Consider the following 16,203-nt stretch of genomic DNA (forward strand, 5'->3'; position numbering starts at 1 on the left):
ATCCAAATCCGGCTTTAAACTTCTCCACACCAGTATCTCGGACCTGCCTGGTGTGTTCCTTATTCTTCATGATGCTCTCTGCGCTTTAAACGGACCTCTGAGACTATCACAGAGCAGGTGCATTTATACGGAGACTTGATTACACACAGCTGGATTCTATTTATCATCATTAATCATTTAGGTCAACATTGGATCATTCAGAGATCCTCACTGAACTTCTGGAGAGAGTTTGCTGCACTGAAAGTAAAGGGGCTGAATAATTTTGCAAGCCCACTTTTTCAGTTTTTTATTTGTTAAAAAAGTTTGAAATAGCCAATGAATTTCGTTCCACTTCATAATTGGGACCCACTTGTTGTTGATTCTTCACAAAAAATTACAGTTTTATATCTTTATGTTTGAGGCCTGAAATGTGGCAAAAGGTCGAAACGTTCAAGGGGGCCGAATACTTTCGCAAGGCACTGTATATTATCATATGCCAATGTAACATTTTGTGTAATATGATTCAATTCATTCAATATTACCCAGGTATATTTTGCATTAATTTAATTTATTCAGAATCACAGCTTATTTTTGTAACATATGTTGAAAAGTAATGCAAATGTTAATCATATCCAATATGATACAGATATACAATAACATATGGATATAAAAACAGGAATGGCATGTTTGATAACAGGCCCAAAAATAGAATTTAAATCATACAACAAATGTGCAAAAACAATCATTATGATTATGAAATTAAATGTTTATTAGCCTACTCATAAATAGCACATTGTATTACCCTCACAGTTAAATTAAAGCATTTTAATAGTACATTTAAAGGTCCAATATGTAATATATTTACTGTAACAAATCCAAAAATGACCCCAATGCGTCATCAGATATTAAGGAAACATGCTAAGTTGAAGCACTATCTTTTCTGACAACAATGCTAATGCCAGTATTTTCACCTTTTTAAATTTCCATTCCGTGACGGAAGTTTGTGTTTTGGCCTGTGTGTTGTTTTCGGGGTGCCAGATATACCTGTAAAAACGTAAACCCAGCACGCTACAGCTGTAACGTAGCCATGAAAGCAGCAAACAAACGAACAGGATCAACAATTCTACCGGACGTAAAAAAAAAAGGTCATCTAACAGTTGCGTGGCCAGAGCCATACCAAACCCTGAATATTGGAGATGGATTTGAAAGATGGAGACAGATTAGAGCCCAGAAGGACACAGAGTTGGCTAATTTCCTCCTGAACAGGTAAGCATAGCTTCAGGCTAATTTATCACAACTACAAGGGACGGGCATTTTATGCCATTTCAACATTCGTGTACACATTGAAATATATAGCTAGAGTACCCAAGTTGGTTACTTGCAAAAACAATTGAGACATAGCCAGTGAAGTGAGTCCTGGCTAATGCTACCATGCTAACCGTGCTAACCATGCTAACGTTTCTGGAGGGCCAGGCAAGCGTGCCACGGCTGTTTACAACGTGTAGCCTGTTCAGCGGTCGTAGCCGACAACGGTGAGTTATTTTAAGCCAAGAAAGGGAGGCTGTAAATCGGAAAAAGAGGACCGTGAGTTTGCAGTGTGTTTAGCGATCATTGCCGTAATTCTAAGCCAATAAAGTGTGTTCAGTCGGGTGGAAAGGACAGCAAGGTGGTTTTATTTTTAGCGGTTCCTACTCTAATTCTAAGCCTAGGAAGTGTGTCTGTCCGTCGGGTGGAGAGGACGGCGAGGTTGTTGTGTTTTTGGCGGTTCCTACCATAATTCTAAGCCGAAAAAGTGTGTCTGTCAGTTGGGTACAGAGCTCCGCGTGAGCACGGTCTTTTATGACTGTCAATATAGCCAGCAACGTTAGCTACTCCGCTGTGCTGTGGAGTAATGTCTGACTATGTGAACTTCGAGTCTGGGGAGGAGGGGGGAGACGATTTTTAAACACTAGCTGTCAATATTACATATTGCACCTTTAATTTTTTTTTTATAATAATAAAAACTCCAGAGCTTTTTTTGTTTATGTTCATTTTATTTGTGGAAGCAACAGCAGAAAAGTAATAAAGGAACTTAAACCCAACAACCACAGCTGTAGCTAAAGACCAGCAGTTTATCTGATAATAGCATCGAGAAAATGTTCACGAAAGACCTTCAGAGTAAAAGTCTGAACTGGCACAAAACTCTTTGTTGGATATAAAATGCATATCTAAACACACCTCTAACACTACAATATTTTTCTAATCTCGCCCCAGATTAATTGATCATAGAAACTAATTGAGCAGTTTACTACAGTGTTTGTTAGAAACCAAAAAGACCTGATGCTGCTGAGTTCAATTAAGGTCTGAATGAAAATGCTCCCAACAGACAACAGTAAATACATTAAAGCTCTTTATATAATGTAAATAATATTAGAAACAACAATTCCCACTACTTAAATTTTCATGTTTAGATGATTTCCCCCATTATTCTACAATAAGTAAAAGTTAGAAATGACCTGCACCACACTTATTTAGAGACACCTGTTAATGAAGTGTGTGTGTGTGTGTGTGTGCTGTGTGTGTATGTGTATATATATATATATATATATATATATATATATAATATGTGTGTGTGTGTGTGTGTGTGTGTGTGTGTGTGTGTGTGTGTGTGTGTGTGTGTGTGTGTGCGTATCCACATGTTTCTTGTGGGTGTATAATCGTGTACAGTAGTACATGCATGCAGTGGTGGAGAAAATAAAAGTACTAATACAAAACTAAAAATACATATAAAGTAAAAGTCCTGCAGTGAAAATGGAAGGCTTGTATCATGTGGATGTGCCGACAGTTTTGTTGTCATTATTTAGAATTACTATCTAAAGCTGTCAAGATGAATGTAGTGTGTCTCACAAAACTAGTCCCCCCCGTCCCCCTTTAGATGCAAGATTAATGTTCCGCTATGAGGCGCCAAAATAAAGGACTCATAATATGAAAAGAGGAAACTAAGAAAATAAAGCTCTGAAGAGGTTACCTTATTAATACACCTTCCTTAGAGTCGGTTACATGTAGTGGAGTAAAAAGTACAATATTTCTCTCTGAAATGTAGTGGAGTAGAAGTCTAAAGTAGCATGAAAAGTAAAGTAGCTCAAAGTTGTACTATTGTACAGTACTTGAGTAAATGTATTTAGTTACATCCCACCACTGCCTGCATGCTGTGTGTGTCCTCTCAGTGACTGCTGTATCTGTGAGAGTGATCTCTGGTCTCAGTTGTCTTTATCAGCAGTTTTGGAGCAGGAGAGCAGCTGTTGCTGTGGTAGCCATTAGTACTTTTAGTGCCTGGAGAGAGAGAGAGAGAGAGAGAGAGAGAGAGAGAGAGAGAGAGAGAGAGAGAGAGAGAGAGACTTGTATCAGTAAAGTACTTGACATTGCGGTTAACCCAAAAGACTTAATTTTCTAACAGTCAAATAATTAAATTGAAAAAAAGTGGAATATGTCATTGAGAAGGCAGACAGTTAAACACAAACCCAAAAGAAAACTATCCTGCATTAGCACTGCGTTTACTTTTAATTGCGTGCCAGTACAGAAAGATTGTGAAGGTTATGGACAGGTTTAGGAGTCTACACCCTCCTCAGTGTGAGTGGAGCTCCATATAGTTACTTACTGTAGTTGGAGATGGTCTGGATGTTGAGGATGGACTGATGTCCAATTCTGCCGAAAAACAAACAGAGAGGTTAGTTGGTGTGTTGTTTTGAAGAAGTAACTTCCTGTGTTCCAGTACCCATACTACTATCTGGTATGCCAGAAAAATGATTTAATATCTCAATTAGGGCCCCCCTTAGTCGTGTTGTTGACTAATCGGTCATTTTGGTTCTTTAGTCCCTTAGTCATTGTTTTATGATTTTTCATGCTGAATGACTTATTTCCAAGAAACGTGTAAGCACATTTCTGTGACAAGATTTAAAGCGGTGTTTTTGCATAATTATTTGTGAAGAAACTCCGTTTTACAGATGTTTCGATTAAATCAACTAAACTAGTTGACAAAATCATACAGCGTGAGTGTTAGTCGAGGATGGCCCTTGTCCCAAATTAATCATTGCATCGATGCATCACGATGCAGATCTGGACGATTCTGCATCGATGCAGTGACAGATAGAGTTGTATTCGGGCCTTAAAAGTTAGGCGGCCCAACAAGGCCCGAGCCCGACAGAATTCGGCCCGAGCCCGACGAATACATTTTGATTGACAGCTTTTTAAAAGCCTGAACCTGTTTACAGCCCAACATTATTCAAGAAGTAGTATGCCCCTATTGTATGCATATGCAACAGTACATACTTTGTAAGGGCTGCTGCAGTACGTACTAAAAGTTAAAAGAAAAAGTATGCGCTCACTTCTTCTTCTTCTCTTACCTGTCCTCCTCTCCCTCCAGCAGCTTCCTGTAGGTGGCGATCTCAATGTCCAGAGCCAGTTTAAGGTTCATCAGGTCCTGCAAGTGAAGAAGAAAAAAGAAACTCAGAATTTTTAGACCAATATGACTTCATATAACTGGAGAGTTATCCAGGGAAGGTTTAAGCTTAAGGCCAACTGGACTTGGAAAGGTGCTCCGAGACTTCGACAGTTCTGACTGAACGATAGGGGGTAATCTCAGTGGGGTTGCTGTCAACATGATCAATACCACTTTGTTTGTTAGTGCTCAACACCACTTACCATGACCCCCTTACTATCCTGTTCTATCATCTCTTCCCAGGAAACCAGACAAACACTCACATCTGGCCTGATGCGAGAACGCCAACGATGGTGGTTGAGACTTGGCCTCGGGTGTCTCCAACGACCACAACGACCCAAGCAGTATCGATCATCTTGACACCGACCCAGAGGTTACACAGCTTGGTTTCTCTACCGTTCAGAGACAACTGAAGAAGTCTCTCTGATGAGAGACAAAGCGTCTTCAGGGGACCTTTAACCCGTCAGTTTAACCCTCCCTTTGATAACTATAGCCACTTTCCAACGGAGTTTTTTTTGCAGCTCCTACTTCAGGGCAGGGTCTTTTCCGTTTTCCCTTTTCCGCATAGTGGTGATTAGATGGCTGTGATTATAATAACAAAAGGTCAGTTCTTATGGCCACTTGGCCAGTGTGAATGCAAATGGCAAAACCGGTTTTGGGGGGAGAGTAGTTAGTAGAACTGTTTAGAAGTGGACTGTTCCTATAACTACATTCCTGTAACTACTTGGTCGGAAAGAGGCTTATGAAGCTTGACCCTTGATTCTGCTCCTTCCTGTATATTCTCGGTTATCTTTTCTTTCTTCTCCCCACCTCTCTCTGGCTCACCTGGTACTCTCGGAGCTGTCTGGCCATGTCTTGTTTGGCCCTCTGCAGAGCGTCCTCCAGGTCTCTGGTCCGGGCCTTGGCTTCTTTCACAGCCAGCTCTCCGCGCTCCTCGGCCTCACCCAGCTGGTTCTCCAGATTGCCACGCTGAGGGGGGACAAATCATCCATGCTGGATGTAATTCAATCTACAAAATCAAGTTCTGTAGAGCTGCATATTTCCTGTAGCTGTACCTGAGCCTTGACAGCCTCGATCTCGCTCTGCAGCCGGCTGATCAAGCGGTTGACCTCGGCCACCTCTCCCTTCACCACGCGGAGCTCGTCTCCGTACTGACTCGCCTGCACCGACATCTGGTCGAACTACAGACAGAGGAGGGGCAACATTAGCGGCATCACTGCCATCTCTCTTTGGACAAAAAAGTTAGAGATTCTTCTGAGAATCACAAAAATCTGAGAGATGGATTTGTTTGGATATTACTCAAAGTTAATGAGAAAACATGTTATTTTGTAATTTGGCTGATCTGAAACTTATAAAAACAGAGGAGAGGTCTTCAGTGGTCAACAGTACATTTACTTAACTACTGTACTTAAGTGCTAATTTGAAGTACTTAACTTGAGTATTTCCTATACTTTATACTTCTACTGCACCACATTTCAGAGGGAATTACTGTACTTTTTACACATTTATTTAACACTAAAAATTACTAGTTACTTTTCAGATTAAGATTTTGTAAACAAAACATAAGATCAGTTTATAAAAGATGACGCACTTTATAGATGAAAATACAAAACAGTATATAAAGTACTTAAAATTAGCTCCAACTCCACTAACTATAGCATTGAAGTACGGATTATATATCACTAATAATACGATACAACACTGAGAGGGAATTCTGCATAATGAGAACTTTTGATCTTGTTGCTAATACTCCTATACTTTTGCTTAATGTTTGAACTTTTAATGAAGTATTTTCACAGTGTGGTATTGCTACTTGTACTTAAGTAAATTAACTAAATACTTCCTCCAACACCAATCATCTCAAATGTCTTAGTTCAGCTTGTGTTTTAGTTTTGGATTTCACTCTCAAATAAAAACTTGTCGCCTCTTTTGTTCAGAGATGTGAGTCGAATATTTAATATCTCTGTTGCAGTACACGCTGTAGGCTGATATAATAGATTACAACTCTGTTCCTGGGCTCTTATACTCAGCTTCCTGTTTCCTGGTCTTTACTTTGGTCTTGTACCAGGCCTCGGCCTCCTCTCGGCTGCGGGCTGCGATCTCCTCGTACTGGGCTTTGACCTCAGCTACAATCTGCTCCATGTTCAGGCTGCGACTGTTGTCCATCTGCACCACCACCGATGTGTCTTTAATGCTGGCCTGCAGCTCACGCAGCTCCTGGGGAAGGAAACATAACATGCTGTTACTGATGAGCCACGTGGAAATAGGACTTTGAAACAATATTGGATCAAATCTGTTTAAATTGACTATTTATTCAGTTTTTTAAATTTTGTTTCAAATTGGATATTGTTGTGTGGTTCTTTGTTGAACCGTTACGAAGATTAGGTGAGTATGGCATTGTGATGTCACGTTTAAGATGACGGTATCAGTTCACTTGTAGTTTTTTGACTATTCAGACATGTGTTAGGTATTTAACGTTAACATTATAACCATGAACAAAAAAGTAACAAAAATACTATGAAATGTTTTCTTTCTTTGCTAGGGCTGCAACTAATGATTATTTTTTATTGTTGATTATTCTGTGATTAGTTGTTTGGTCTATAAAATGTCAGAAAATGGTGAAAAATGTTGATCAGTGTTTCCCAAAGCCTAAGGTGATGTCCTCAAATGTCTTGTTTTGTCCACAACTTAAATATATTCAGTTTACTGTCACAGAGGAGTGAAGAAACCAATATTCACATTTAAAGCTATAGTACGTAGTTTCTGTCTCCCCCATGAGGAATTCTAAGTAATGGCAACAACACTGTCGTTGCATCCACATGATACAAGCCTTCGGTTAGTGCGCACCGCCCCCATCCCTCTTCCACGCAGTTGCTAGTAGCCAAGGAGGACACGGAGGATTAAAAAAGCAGGATGGACTCTTCAGAAGAGGTCATTATCTTGTAATTGTTATGCCCTCTTTGTCTCCAAAGCTGAATGCTGCTGTTGTTCTTTCTCAGCGGTGATGTAAAACGCATCGCTCAAGCTTCTATGATCGAAAGTTGCCGGACGACACCATTTTGTAAACATAGCCATGCTGAGAAAAACAGAGATAGTTTGGTTGAGCTGGTAGGCTACATTGCTTTGTATCAACTCATTTGGCAATGGCTTGAATGTAACCAACGTTCATTAATATGAAAAAAGTTACGCACTAAAGCTTTAAGAAGCTGTAATCAGGGTTTAAAAAAAAATATTATAAAAAATGACTCAAACTGATTAATCAGTTATTAAAATATATAAAATAATTAATCAACGAACTACATGTCCAGGCCTGTTTCTGTGCAGCTGCAGAGCATCAAAGCTCTTTAGGGGATACTATGAATACTTTTCCTGTTAAGGGGTTTTGTGTTCCAATACACAGACAATACGTAACAACAACAAAAGAAGAAAGATTTCCGTTTAGCATCCCAGAGGCAGTTAGTGTTTGAAGTCAACTCTCCAATGAGTCGGGACACAGAGACAACGAACCAAAGGAAAGTGTGACACAGAAGGAAATAACTGCATACCAGAGTGTGCAAATAAAGAAAAGAAGGAAGGTGACTGTTTTGATAAAATTAGCTTCAATGTTTCAAAGCATTTTAAAAAGTTCCAGTACCTCCTCATAGACGTTGCGCAGGAAGTTGATTTCATCCGTCAGAGCTCCCACCTTATCCTCCAGATCGGCCTTCACCAGGTAGGCCGAGTCGACATCCTGAACACACACACACACACACACAAATACCACACAGATGTAACAGCAGCTCGGAGTGCCTGCCAGTGATGGACTGTAACTAAGTACATTTACTCAAGCACTGTACTTAAATACAAATTTAAGATACTTGAGTATTTTCTTTTCATGCCACTTTCTACTTCTACTCCGCTACATTTCAGAGAGAAATATTGTACTTTTTACTCCACTACATTTGTCTGACAGCTTTAGTTACTACTTTACACATTAAGATTTTTGCACACAAAACCCATATAGTTTATAAAATACAATGTTTTATCATAAATCAAACTACTACACATACCCAACAATATAACGGCCTACAAGTCCAGCTGAAATGATCAGCTGATTAATCATTTTGTTGAATGACAGAACAGTTTGGATCATTTCCACTTTCAAAAATGTGAGGATTTTTCTGTATTGAGTACTTTTACTTTTAATACATTTAAGTACATTTTCTGATGATACTTACATACTTTTACTTAAGCAACAAATTCATTGCAGGACTTCTTACTTATTTATAAGTATTTTTACAGTGTGGTATTAGTGCTTTTACTTAAGTCAAGGATCTGAATACTTCATCCACCATTGGAGCCTGCTAAAATGCTGATGTGTAGCAGGTATGATGAATGTGTTCACCACTAACATTTTCCACTAGCATACCTCAAAATAATCCAATAGCAAAGAAATTATTTTATAAAGTTTAAGTCATTTTTTGCCACTGTCGCACTAAATGCTTGCTCTTGGGGGAATTACTGGAATTGTTGGGTCTTTGTAAATTATAGAGTGTGGTCTAGACCTACTCTATCTGTAAAGTGTCTTGAGATAACTCTTGTTATGATTTGATACTATAAATAAAATTGAATTGAATTAAATGGTACATTTTCCAACTGATAGTCGGGCCATAAAGCCAGATTTGTCTTACATGGACTCTGCTGCTGTTCTCATGTGACACTGACATGACGTGGATTCTGATGCATGAATGTAGAGAGGGAGACAATGAGTACAATAGAGTGGTTCATCTTACTCACCACACCTGTAAAGTATGAATGAATGTGTGTGCATGCTGACCTTCTTTAGGATTACAAAGTCGTTCTCCAGGTTGTTTCTCTTGTTAATCTCGTCCTCATATCTGTAACAGAGACAGGACACCGATACAGTGATATACCATGAGATAGTACAGAACTCACGGTGACTTTATTTACCACCGCAGTGACTTTATTCACTTGTGTTTGTAGTCCTCCACCAGGCCCTGCATGTTCCTCAGCTCCCCGTCCAATTTGGTCTTGTCGTTGTTGACCAGGTCCATCTGGCGCCTCAGCCCCGCCATGTAGGCCTCAAACAGGGGCTCCACGTTGGACCGGCCCACCCCCTGGCCCTGCAGCAGCTCCAGCTTGGTCTCAAGCATCTTGTTCTGCTGCTCCAGGAAGCGTACCTGAATAATGGAGGTGGGAAATAAATTAGATACCAAGAGCTGTTAAAGGGTTTCCGGGATCCCAAAATGCATCTTCTAACAGGCATACTGCATGTTTTGACATGATACATCTGGTCAGATTTGTGCTTGTTAACTAGCTATCTATAGTTCCTTATCAAATAATCATCTTTGACTTGTTAAAAAACTTCAATTAATAGTAGGAAAGGTATGACAGAAATACAAAGCGTAGTGTCTGTTTCTGAAACAAGGCAGCCGTCCCGGTTTCTGGTCACCTGTTGGTGTTAATCTGATTCAATCCATCGTGCTAACACGTAACAACATTGCTCACTTGTCGTTCAGTGAATTATGGGTCCAATTGCTTTGGACTGTTGGTCGAAGAAAATAAGGAATTTGAAGATGTCATTTTTAGGTCTAGGAAATTGTAATGGACATTTTTCCCTGTTTTCTGACATTTTATAGACCAAATGATTGAAAACTTCTGCTCAATCTTCACTTTGATGAATAATACACAATGAGCCTTAGGTCTCATTCACATGTACATGGGTATTTTGCAAACATTTTTTATTTCCTTTGCTTTAAAGACAAGCTTTTATGTTTTATGAAGCTGTTTAAAAAAAAAATCTCCATCCTATGTAAATGCAAAAACACATTAAAGTGCTGCCTAGAGCATGCTAAACCAACAGGCGGCGATAAAACCCTTACCGTAAAGCCATGTTGGCCAATAAGAGGCCTGAAAAAATTATTACCAGAAGGCGACATGGCAGCAATGGAACACTCCGACACCTCGGTTCCTCAATATAGTGGAAAATTAACAGTACATTATGTGTAAACATCAGGGGCGTAACACAAAATTCTGGGCCCCTCCCTGCATCCACAGCTATTCATTCTAGCATCTTTTTTTGACTCTCCTACATGAGGGCCCTGGGTACTCAGTCCCATTTCCACTCCCAATGCGACACCCCTGATAAACATGTAAAAAGTCCTGTACGGTAAGCGGTTAGCACTATTTTAGCCATGTCCGCCACTGCACGAACTATCGCCTCATTTGTGACAAAAGAGATAACGGCTCACACTCTGACGTTACAAGACAAAATCTATGTTTTTGCTGTCTACGCCTCAACACTGGAAATAGAGTTTCGGTAAATTTTCACCCTGGAAAGAGTTCGAAAGATCAATTATTAGTGAACAAGAATACTTGTTCTGTACTGTATGTGTGGACTAGGCACTAGTTGTCCTTTCTTGAAAATATGTTTATTCCAACACAAATTTGAAGTCAGAGAAGATCTTGGTACAGCATGTGTGCATGGACACGGAGTCATATCAAAAATTGAAGTAACATTACAGTCACTCAGCCCTATACTGTATGTCCCATGTTATACAGAATGACATAATCCCGCCACCATGGAGGAGGCAAAACTATATGTAACCCTTGTTAAGACTATTTATCTTGAGAGACAGCCTGCCCGAGGCAGGAACATCACCATCATCAACATCCTTATCTTTATCTTTTACCTCCAGACACCCGGAGCCTCTTTACATACAGCCTGCCAAGTGGGAAGGACTCTCATGCCTCTCAGAGCAAAGCATGACAATGCACAAATCATACATTCCTTCATGTCTAATAACGTTCCACCACAGTAGATTCAACTTAATGACGTAAAACAGGAAGTGGTTTGTAACAAGACTGTACATTGTCCAATCTGCCCCAAACTAATCACGCATGACCAGAGACCAGGCCCGAGGACATCTACATGACAACATTGACTCACAGTCATAGCGCCTCCTACTGGCAACATGAAGTCAGCCTCATGTGACAAACATCATTCAATATACATGAAAGTTAAAACTGTGTGGTCCACACTCGATATAGAGCATCAAAATGCATGCTGCCATTTTGTGCATTTAGCCACTTAACAGGAAGTAGTTGCAATACATCGTATCCATCGCCCGGCACTCTGCGCGCTGTTCAATTATCATGCAAATGCATGGCTGCGTCGACCGGCGTCCTGCCAGTACCCCAGACATGCCAGGAGGTGCACGGGCCCGTTCGTCGCAGCTTGCAGCTTTAATTAAAATAAATAATTAAAATAAAAGTTAGTTGCAGCAGTAGAATAACGTCCTTCCTTGGATAAACAGAGGTTAAAGAAACGGCATCGTTCCAGCAGATAAGCAGCTCGATCTCAACACCTGACTGTATCTGCACGGCTCGTGTTTCCTGCCTGCGGACGGGTCTGTCCACCACCTATTATACCTCCTCCCCTTGAACACAAAGCCCGTGTTCTGTTCAGAACAGAATAATCTCCCTCGGAGACACAACCACACCACGCTGACCTGGTTTATCAGGTAACAGCACAACAACTCAATGGGACGGAAATGGGACAGAAAGCTTCAATATCAAGTAGTTAAATACCACTGATTCGGGGGTTTAAATGGCTTTTTAAATCCCAGATGCATTCACTGAATTATTGGCTCTTTTTTTTTTTTTTTTTTTTAAGTTTCTGTGTTTTAGTCGACTGATCAGGCTCATTTCTGCAACACTCCGTATCAATAAATACTATCATGTTTCGCTGTGATTTAAACTGGGTAATCATCCTGCAACAAATACAACTTTGTCTGCCTGTTGCATCAGGCTAATGACCTCCCTGCAAGAGGGGAGCAGCTCTTTAATGTTTAATGGTGGGGCCAGGCGGGCTGGATTACACCGGTAATTGTAGGATTTGCTTATTAGTCCGATTACTTGACTTTGCCTTTCAACAGTTCTGAAGAGTAGAAGAAGAGGTCTTACTGCCTCACTGTTCATAATTTCACTCATAGACCAGCCAAGGCGTAACTTTGGGTTGTAAATTACGCCTATGGTACCAGCTAGGAAAATCTAGAGTGACAACTGCTGTCTTACATTTAATTGATTCTTGCCCAAACGTAGCTGCACCAAGCAGGTTCCAGGTTTGAATTTATTTCAATGAGTTCAGTCCAAAAGAATCCAGGTCAAAATCACCTCACCTCTCTCTGCAGCTTAGAGCCAATACAAACAAAGACTCTTTTGTGAGTCACCTGAAGTCACAACATCAGTCTCACTGACAGAGACGGATGGAGACGAGCTTCAAACGTTTCTGGGAGGTTTCACAATATTTTGTCTTAGAACACTGAAACGGATTTTGGGGGGGTAACTTTTTCTGCAAAATTGATCAGGGTTTTAGACCACATACGTTTTTTTTACAGCAAACACGTTGGCAGTCTGAAATGGATAACACCCTTGTGAGCATTTAAAATAAAATAAAATAAAACAATTCCAGACCTATTTTAATCTCTTTGCAGCCAATGCATGTGTGCAAACTCAGACATCGACACCACTCTTTACCCATACTTTGAATGTAATTTAAGGATGTTTAGCCGATCAAAATAAAAATGTAGTTTTCTACAGGCAGTTTAGATGGGAGGCAATGATATGAGGTCAAACATGTATTTTCTATAAGATATTACCAGCTGTTTTTTTTATAATTTATGCTAACTTTAACACTATTTTAATATACAGTTTTAATTTCTTATATCACCATAATAAAATGATACAATATCACTGTATTGTTACTAGTATTGTTATCTTTATTGTGGTTATTATGATTGGTATTTCTAATATATGTACATTATATTTCTATTGTACTGTAATGGATGTATTTTATATGGCTTGTGTCATATATGTCATCATTAAATATTATTTAATTCAAATAGTTATCCATTTTGTTACCTTTTTCTTGACTTTGCACGTTAAATGAATAACATTCTGCATATTTTGCTCTGAACCAGAAACTCGGTGGAACGATCCCAGGACATATCTTCATCCTTCCAGACCAATACTAAGTGTTTGAAAAAAAATTGTAAATTAGCACTCAGAAAAGCAGAGGTTAGTTTTGGACATTTGGACCTCCGCCCAGCCCAGCCCAGCACTCTGTCTCTGTACGCCTGAAGTGTATCTCCGCTGATGTGAGAAGCCAACAAAGGCTCTATTGTGAAAGTGTGTTACCGACTCCGTGAGAAAGCAGAGATGTTACCTAAGCACGCTCTCAAAGTCCGGCCCTATCACAGAGCGGCTCACTGCTTCTGCTTCTGTTGAAAATGGGTTCTCCAGCTACTTCTCACATTTACTTCCCCAGTTAACAGCCACTGTTTTACTCTGATGACTGTACTGTAGTTATTCGCCCATTCAGGCTCTTACACATGAGCTTAGCTTGTGTTATTTTTGGGACCTTTTATAGGTCTTCATGTACTGTAGGGTCAGCTTGAGTTCTTAAAGCGGCTAAAATCAATATTTTTTATCATTACAATGTGTGAAATGATGTGACAATGTGAAAGGAATTGCCTGTGGTACACATGCTTTTACAAGGTTGGTTACAGATGCTGTTTGAACAAAGTTTAATGTTTTATTTTATATTAAGAAAATGTGTCAACATTTTGGGGCTTATGAACACATTTCATGAAAACACATCAAATGCAAATCATCGGCAGAGATTGAGGTCATTTTAAAGAGAGCTTATGTAACTTTAGTGTGTTTAAGTGGCAGGCAGGGATAAAAGTAAGTTCTAAAACATTGTCATAAAGACAGCAAACTCAGTAATATCAGCTAAATAGCTAGATCTCTCTAAAGTTTGGTCAAACCAGACCAAGACATGCTGTAGCAGCAATCTGGAGGTTGATTGTATGAGGTTGAGCGCGTTTCATTGCTCAGGAAAAAAGAATGTGTTATTTCTTCTTTTAACAGTTTTGCCTTAATGCCTTATTAAGTCCAGTGAATTCAATTCATAAGTTGAAGTAGTAACAGGCCAATTCATTATTCTATAAAAAAAAAAAGAAAATAGTGGAAAATTACAATTACAAATTCCCAAAGCCTTTGGTCCGACCAATACCTCTATCTAATCTACAACAATATAATAGAGGAAAGCAGCAAATGCTCACATTTTAGGGGCTGGAATCAGAGTGTTTGGCTTTTTTTTGGCTTGAAATATACCATCATTTATCAATTATCAAAAATAGTTGCTGTTTAAGTTTCTGCAGTAGTGGACAAAGTACTCGGATCTAATACCACAGTGTAGAAATACTACAAGTAAACGTCCTGCATTCAAGTATTTACTTAAGTGAAGGTACAAAATGATTAGCGTCAAAACACGCTTAAGTACCAAAAGTAAAAGTGCTAGTCATGCAGAATGGCTCTTTTCAGAATGTATATTCAATTATTGGATTCTAATTATTGGTGCATTAATGTGTTCATCACTTCATTGTTGCAGCATGTAAAGGTGAAGCTGATTTTAAATACTTTATATACTGCTGGTAGTAGAATTGCAACAAGGGATCAATAAAGTTGGATCTTAATCTAGAACATTGCACCTTACATTTTTACAATCAACTAATACATTTCACTCTTGAGTACAATATAAAGTGGCAGTAAATAGAAGTACTCAAATAAAGTACAAGTACTTTATGTTACTCTCCACCACTGATTTTCAGTAATTGATTAACCCTTGTGTTGCCTTCCCGTCGACCATGCAACGTTTAGTTTTTCTGGGTCAAAATTTGAAACTAAATTTTTTATAACGTTTTGGTAGTCTTTTTTTGACACTTTAGTTGCTTTCCGTCACTTTAAAAAAAAAAAATTTTTGTCACTTTATCCCAATATTTTGGAAGCTTTCCATACGTTTTTTGTCTTCTTTTTTTTGTTGATTTTTCCCCACATTTTTAAAGTTTTTCCCAATATTTTGGTCACTTTTTTCAACATTCTTGTATCAGTTCTTTTTTAGATGCTATGTAATTGAATAAAACACCCAAATTCAATGAAAGTAGTGTACTGATCATTTATTTTACCTGTGAGGAGCATTTCTTTTTTTTTTTTTTACAGTTTGGTTGAAAGAAAACCCAAATTTCTGATATAGAAACTTTTTGAAAATGGGTCAAATTTGCCCCGAGCACAACACGAGGGTTAATTGGCTTCCTCCTCAGGTTTCTTTACCTTATCTATGAAGGTTGCGAAGCGGTTGTTGAGGCTCTTGATCTGCTCCTTCTCGTGGGCCCGGCTCATGGACAGGCTGGGGTCGATCTCCAGGTTCAGGGGGGCCAGCAGGCTCTTGTTGACCGACAGGGCGGCCAGCGGGGACCCGAGGCCGTGGTGGTGCCCGTTGGCCCCCGCGTAGAGAGAGCTGCTGCTCAGGGAGATGCCACTGAAACCCCCCTGACCTGGACTGAAGCCGCTCAGCCTCCTGGACCCGCTGCTGCTCCGGACCGAGCTACTGGAGCTGATTCTCTTGGTCCGACTCAGACTCATGGTGGAGGCACAGCTGGTGGTAGGATGCAGGAGGAAAGGGAGTGTGAGAGGTGGTTGGACACAAAGATGGAGGTATAAAAGCAGAGAAGCAGATGGAAAAGACTGAGACAGATGGAATGGAAAACAGACAGCTAGAGGAAGAAGAGATTGGGAAGAGAAAGGAGATGTTTGTAATAAAAATGCAGGTTATTAAGAAGATGCAAGACTTGCAGAAAACCCACAGAGGTGAGAACTGAGTCAACGAGACGCAAAGAAAAGTG

General features: G+C 39.7%; 1 protein-coding gene across 5 annotated transcripts; it reads right to left on the minus strand.

Moving 5' to 3' along the window:
• Positions 1 to 2,599: 2,599 nt before the first annotated feature.
• Positions 2,600 to 16,124, minus strand: si:dkey-222f2.1 (keratin, type II cytoskeletal 8). Of its 5 annotated transcripts, none has more exons than XM_039799161.1 (10): positions 15,632 to 16,124; positions 9,428 to 9,636; positions 9,273 to 9,333; positions 8,091 to 8,186; positions 6,509 to 6,673; positions 5,512 to 5,637; positions 5,282 to 5,425; positions 4,362 to 4,438; positions 3,617 to 3,663; positions 2,600 to 3,291 (listed from the first exon to the last, which is right to left on the minus strand). In XM_039799161.1, exons 1-10 carry the CDS (start codon positions 15,941 to 15,943, stop codon positions 3,182 to 3,184), a joined length of 1,347 nt encoding a protein of 448 aa, XP_039655095.1. In that variant the 5' UTR covers positions 15,944 to 16,124; the 3' UTR covers positions 2,600 to 3,181. The 5 variants fall into 5 exon arrangements, with proteins under 5 accessions (XP_039655095.1, XP_039655098.1, XP_039655099.1 ...); XM_039799164.1 differs by lacking the exon at positions 15,632 to 16,124 and adding an exon at positions 11,824 to 11,856; XM_039799165.1 differs by lacking the exon at positions 15,632 to 16,124 and adding an exon at positions 11,149 to 11,163.
• Between the last annotated feature and the right edge of the window lie 79 nt (positions 16,125 to 16,203).

Source organism: Perca fluviatilis, chromosome 4 (genome assembly GCF_010015445.1).
Source record: "Perca fluviatilis chromosome 4, GENO_Pfluv_1.0, whole genome shotgun sequence".
NCBI classification, from domain to species: Eukaryota; Metazoa; Chordata; class Actinopteri; order Perciformes; family Percidae; genus Perca; species Perca fluviatilis.

What these genes read in the sequence shown, in the direction of transcription:
- si:dkey-222f2.1 (XM_039799161.1), bottom strand. Translation starts at nt 15,943, where the DNA reads ATGAGTCTGAGTCGGACCAAGAGAATCAGCTCCAGTAGCTCGGTCCGG. An exon ending in ACTTTGTAATCCTAAAGAAG is followed by an intron (nt 8,187 to 9,272) that starts GTCAGCATGCAC and finishes GTGTGTGTTCAG; the next exon opens with GATGTCGACTCGGCCTACCT. An exon ending in GACAGCTCCGAGAGTACCAG is followed by an intron (nt 4,439 to 5,281) that starts GTGAGCCAGAGA and finishes CTTCACTTGCAG; the next exon opens with GACCTGATGAACCTTAAACT.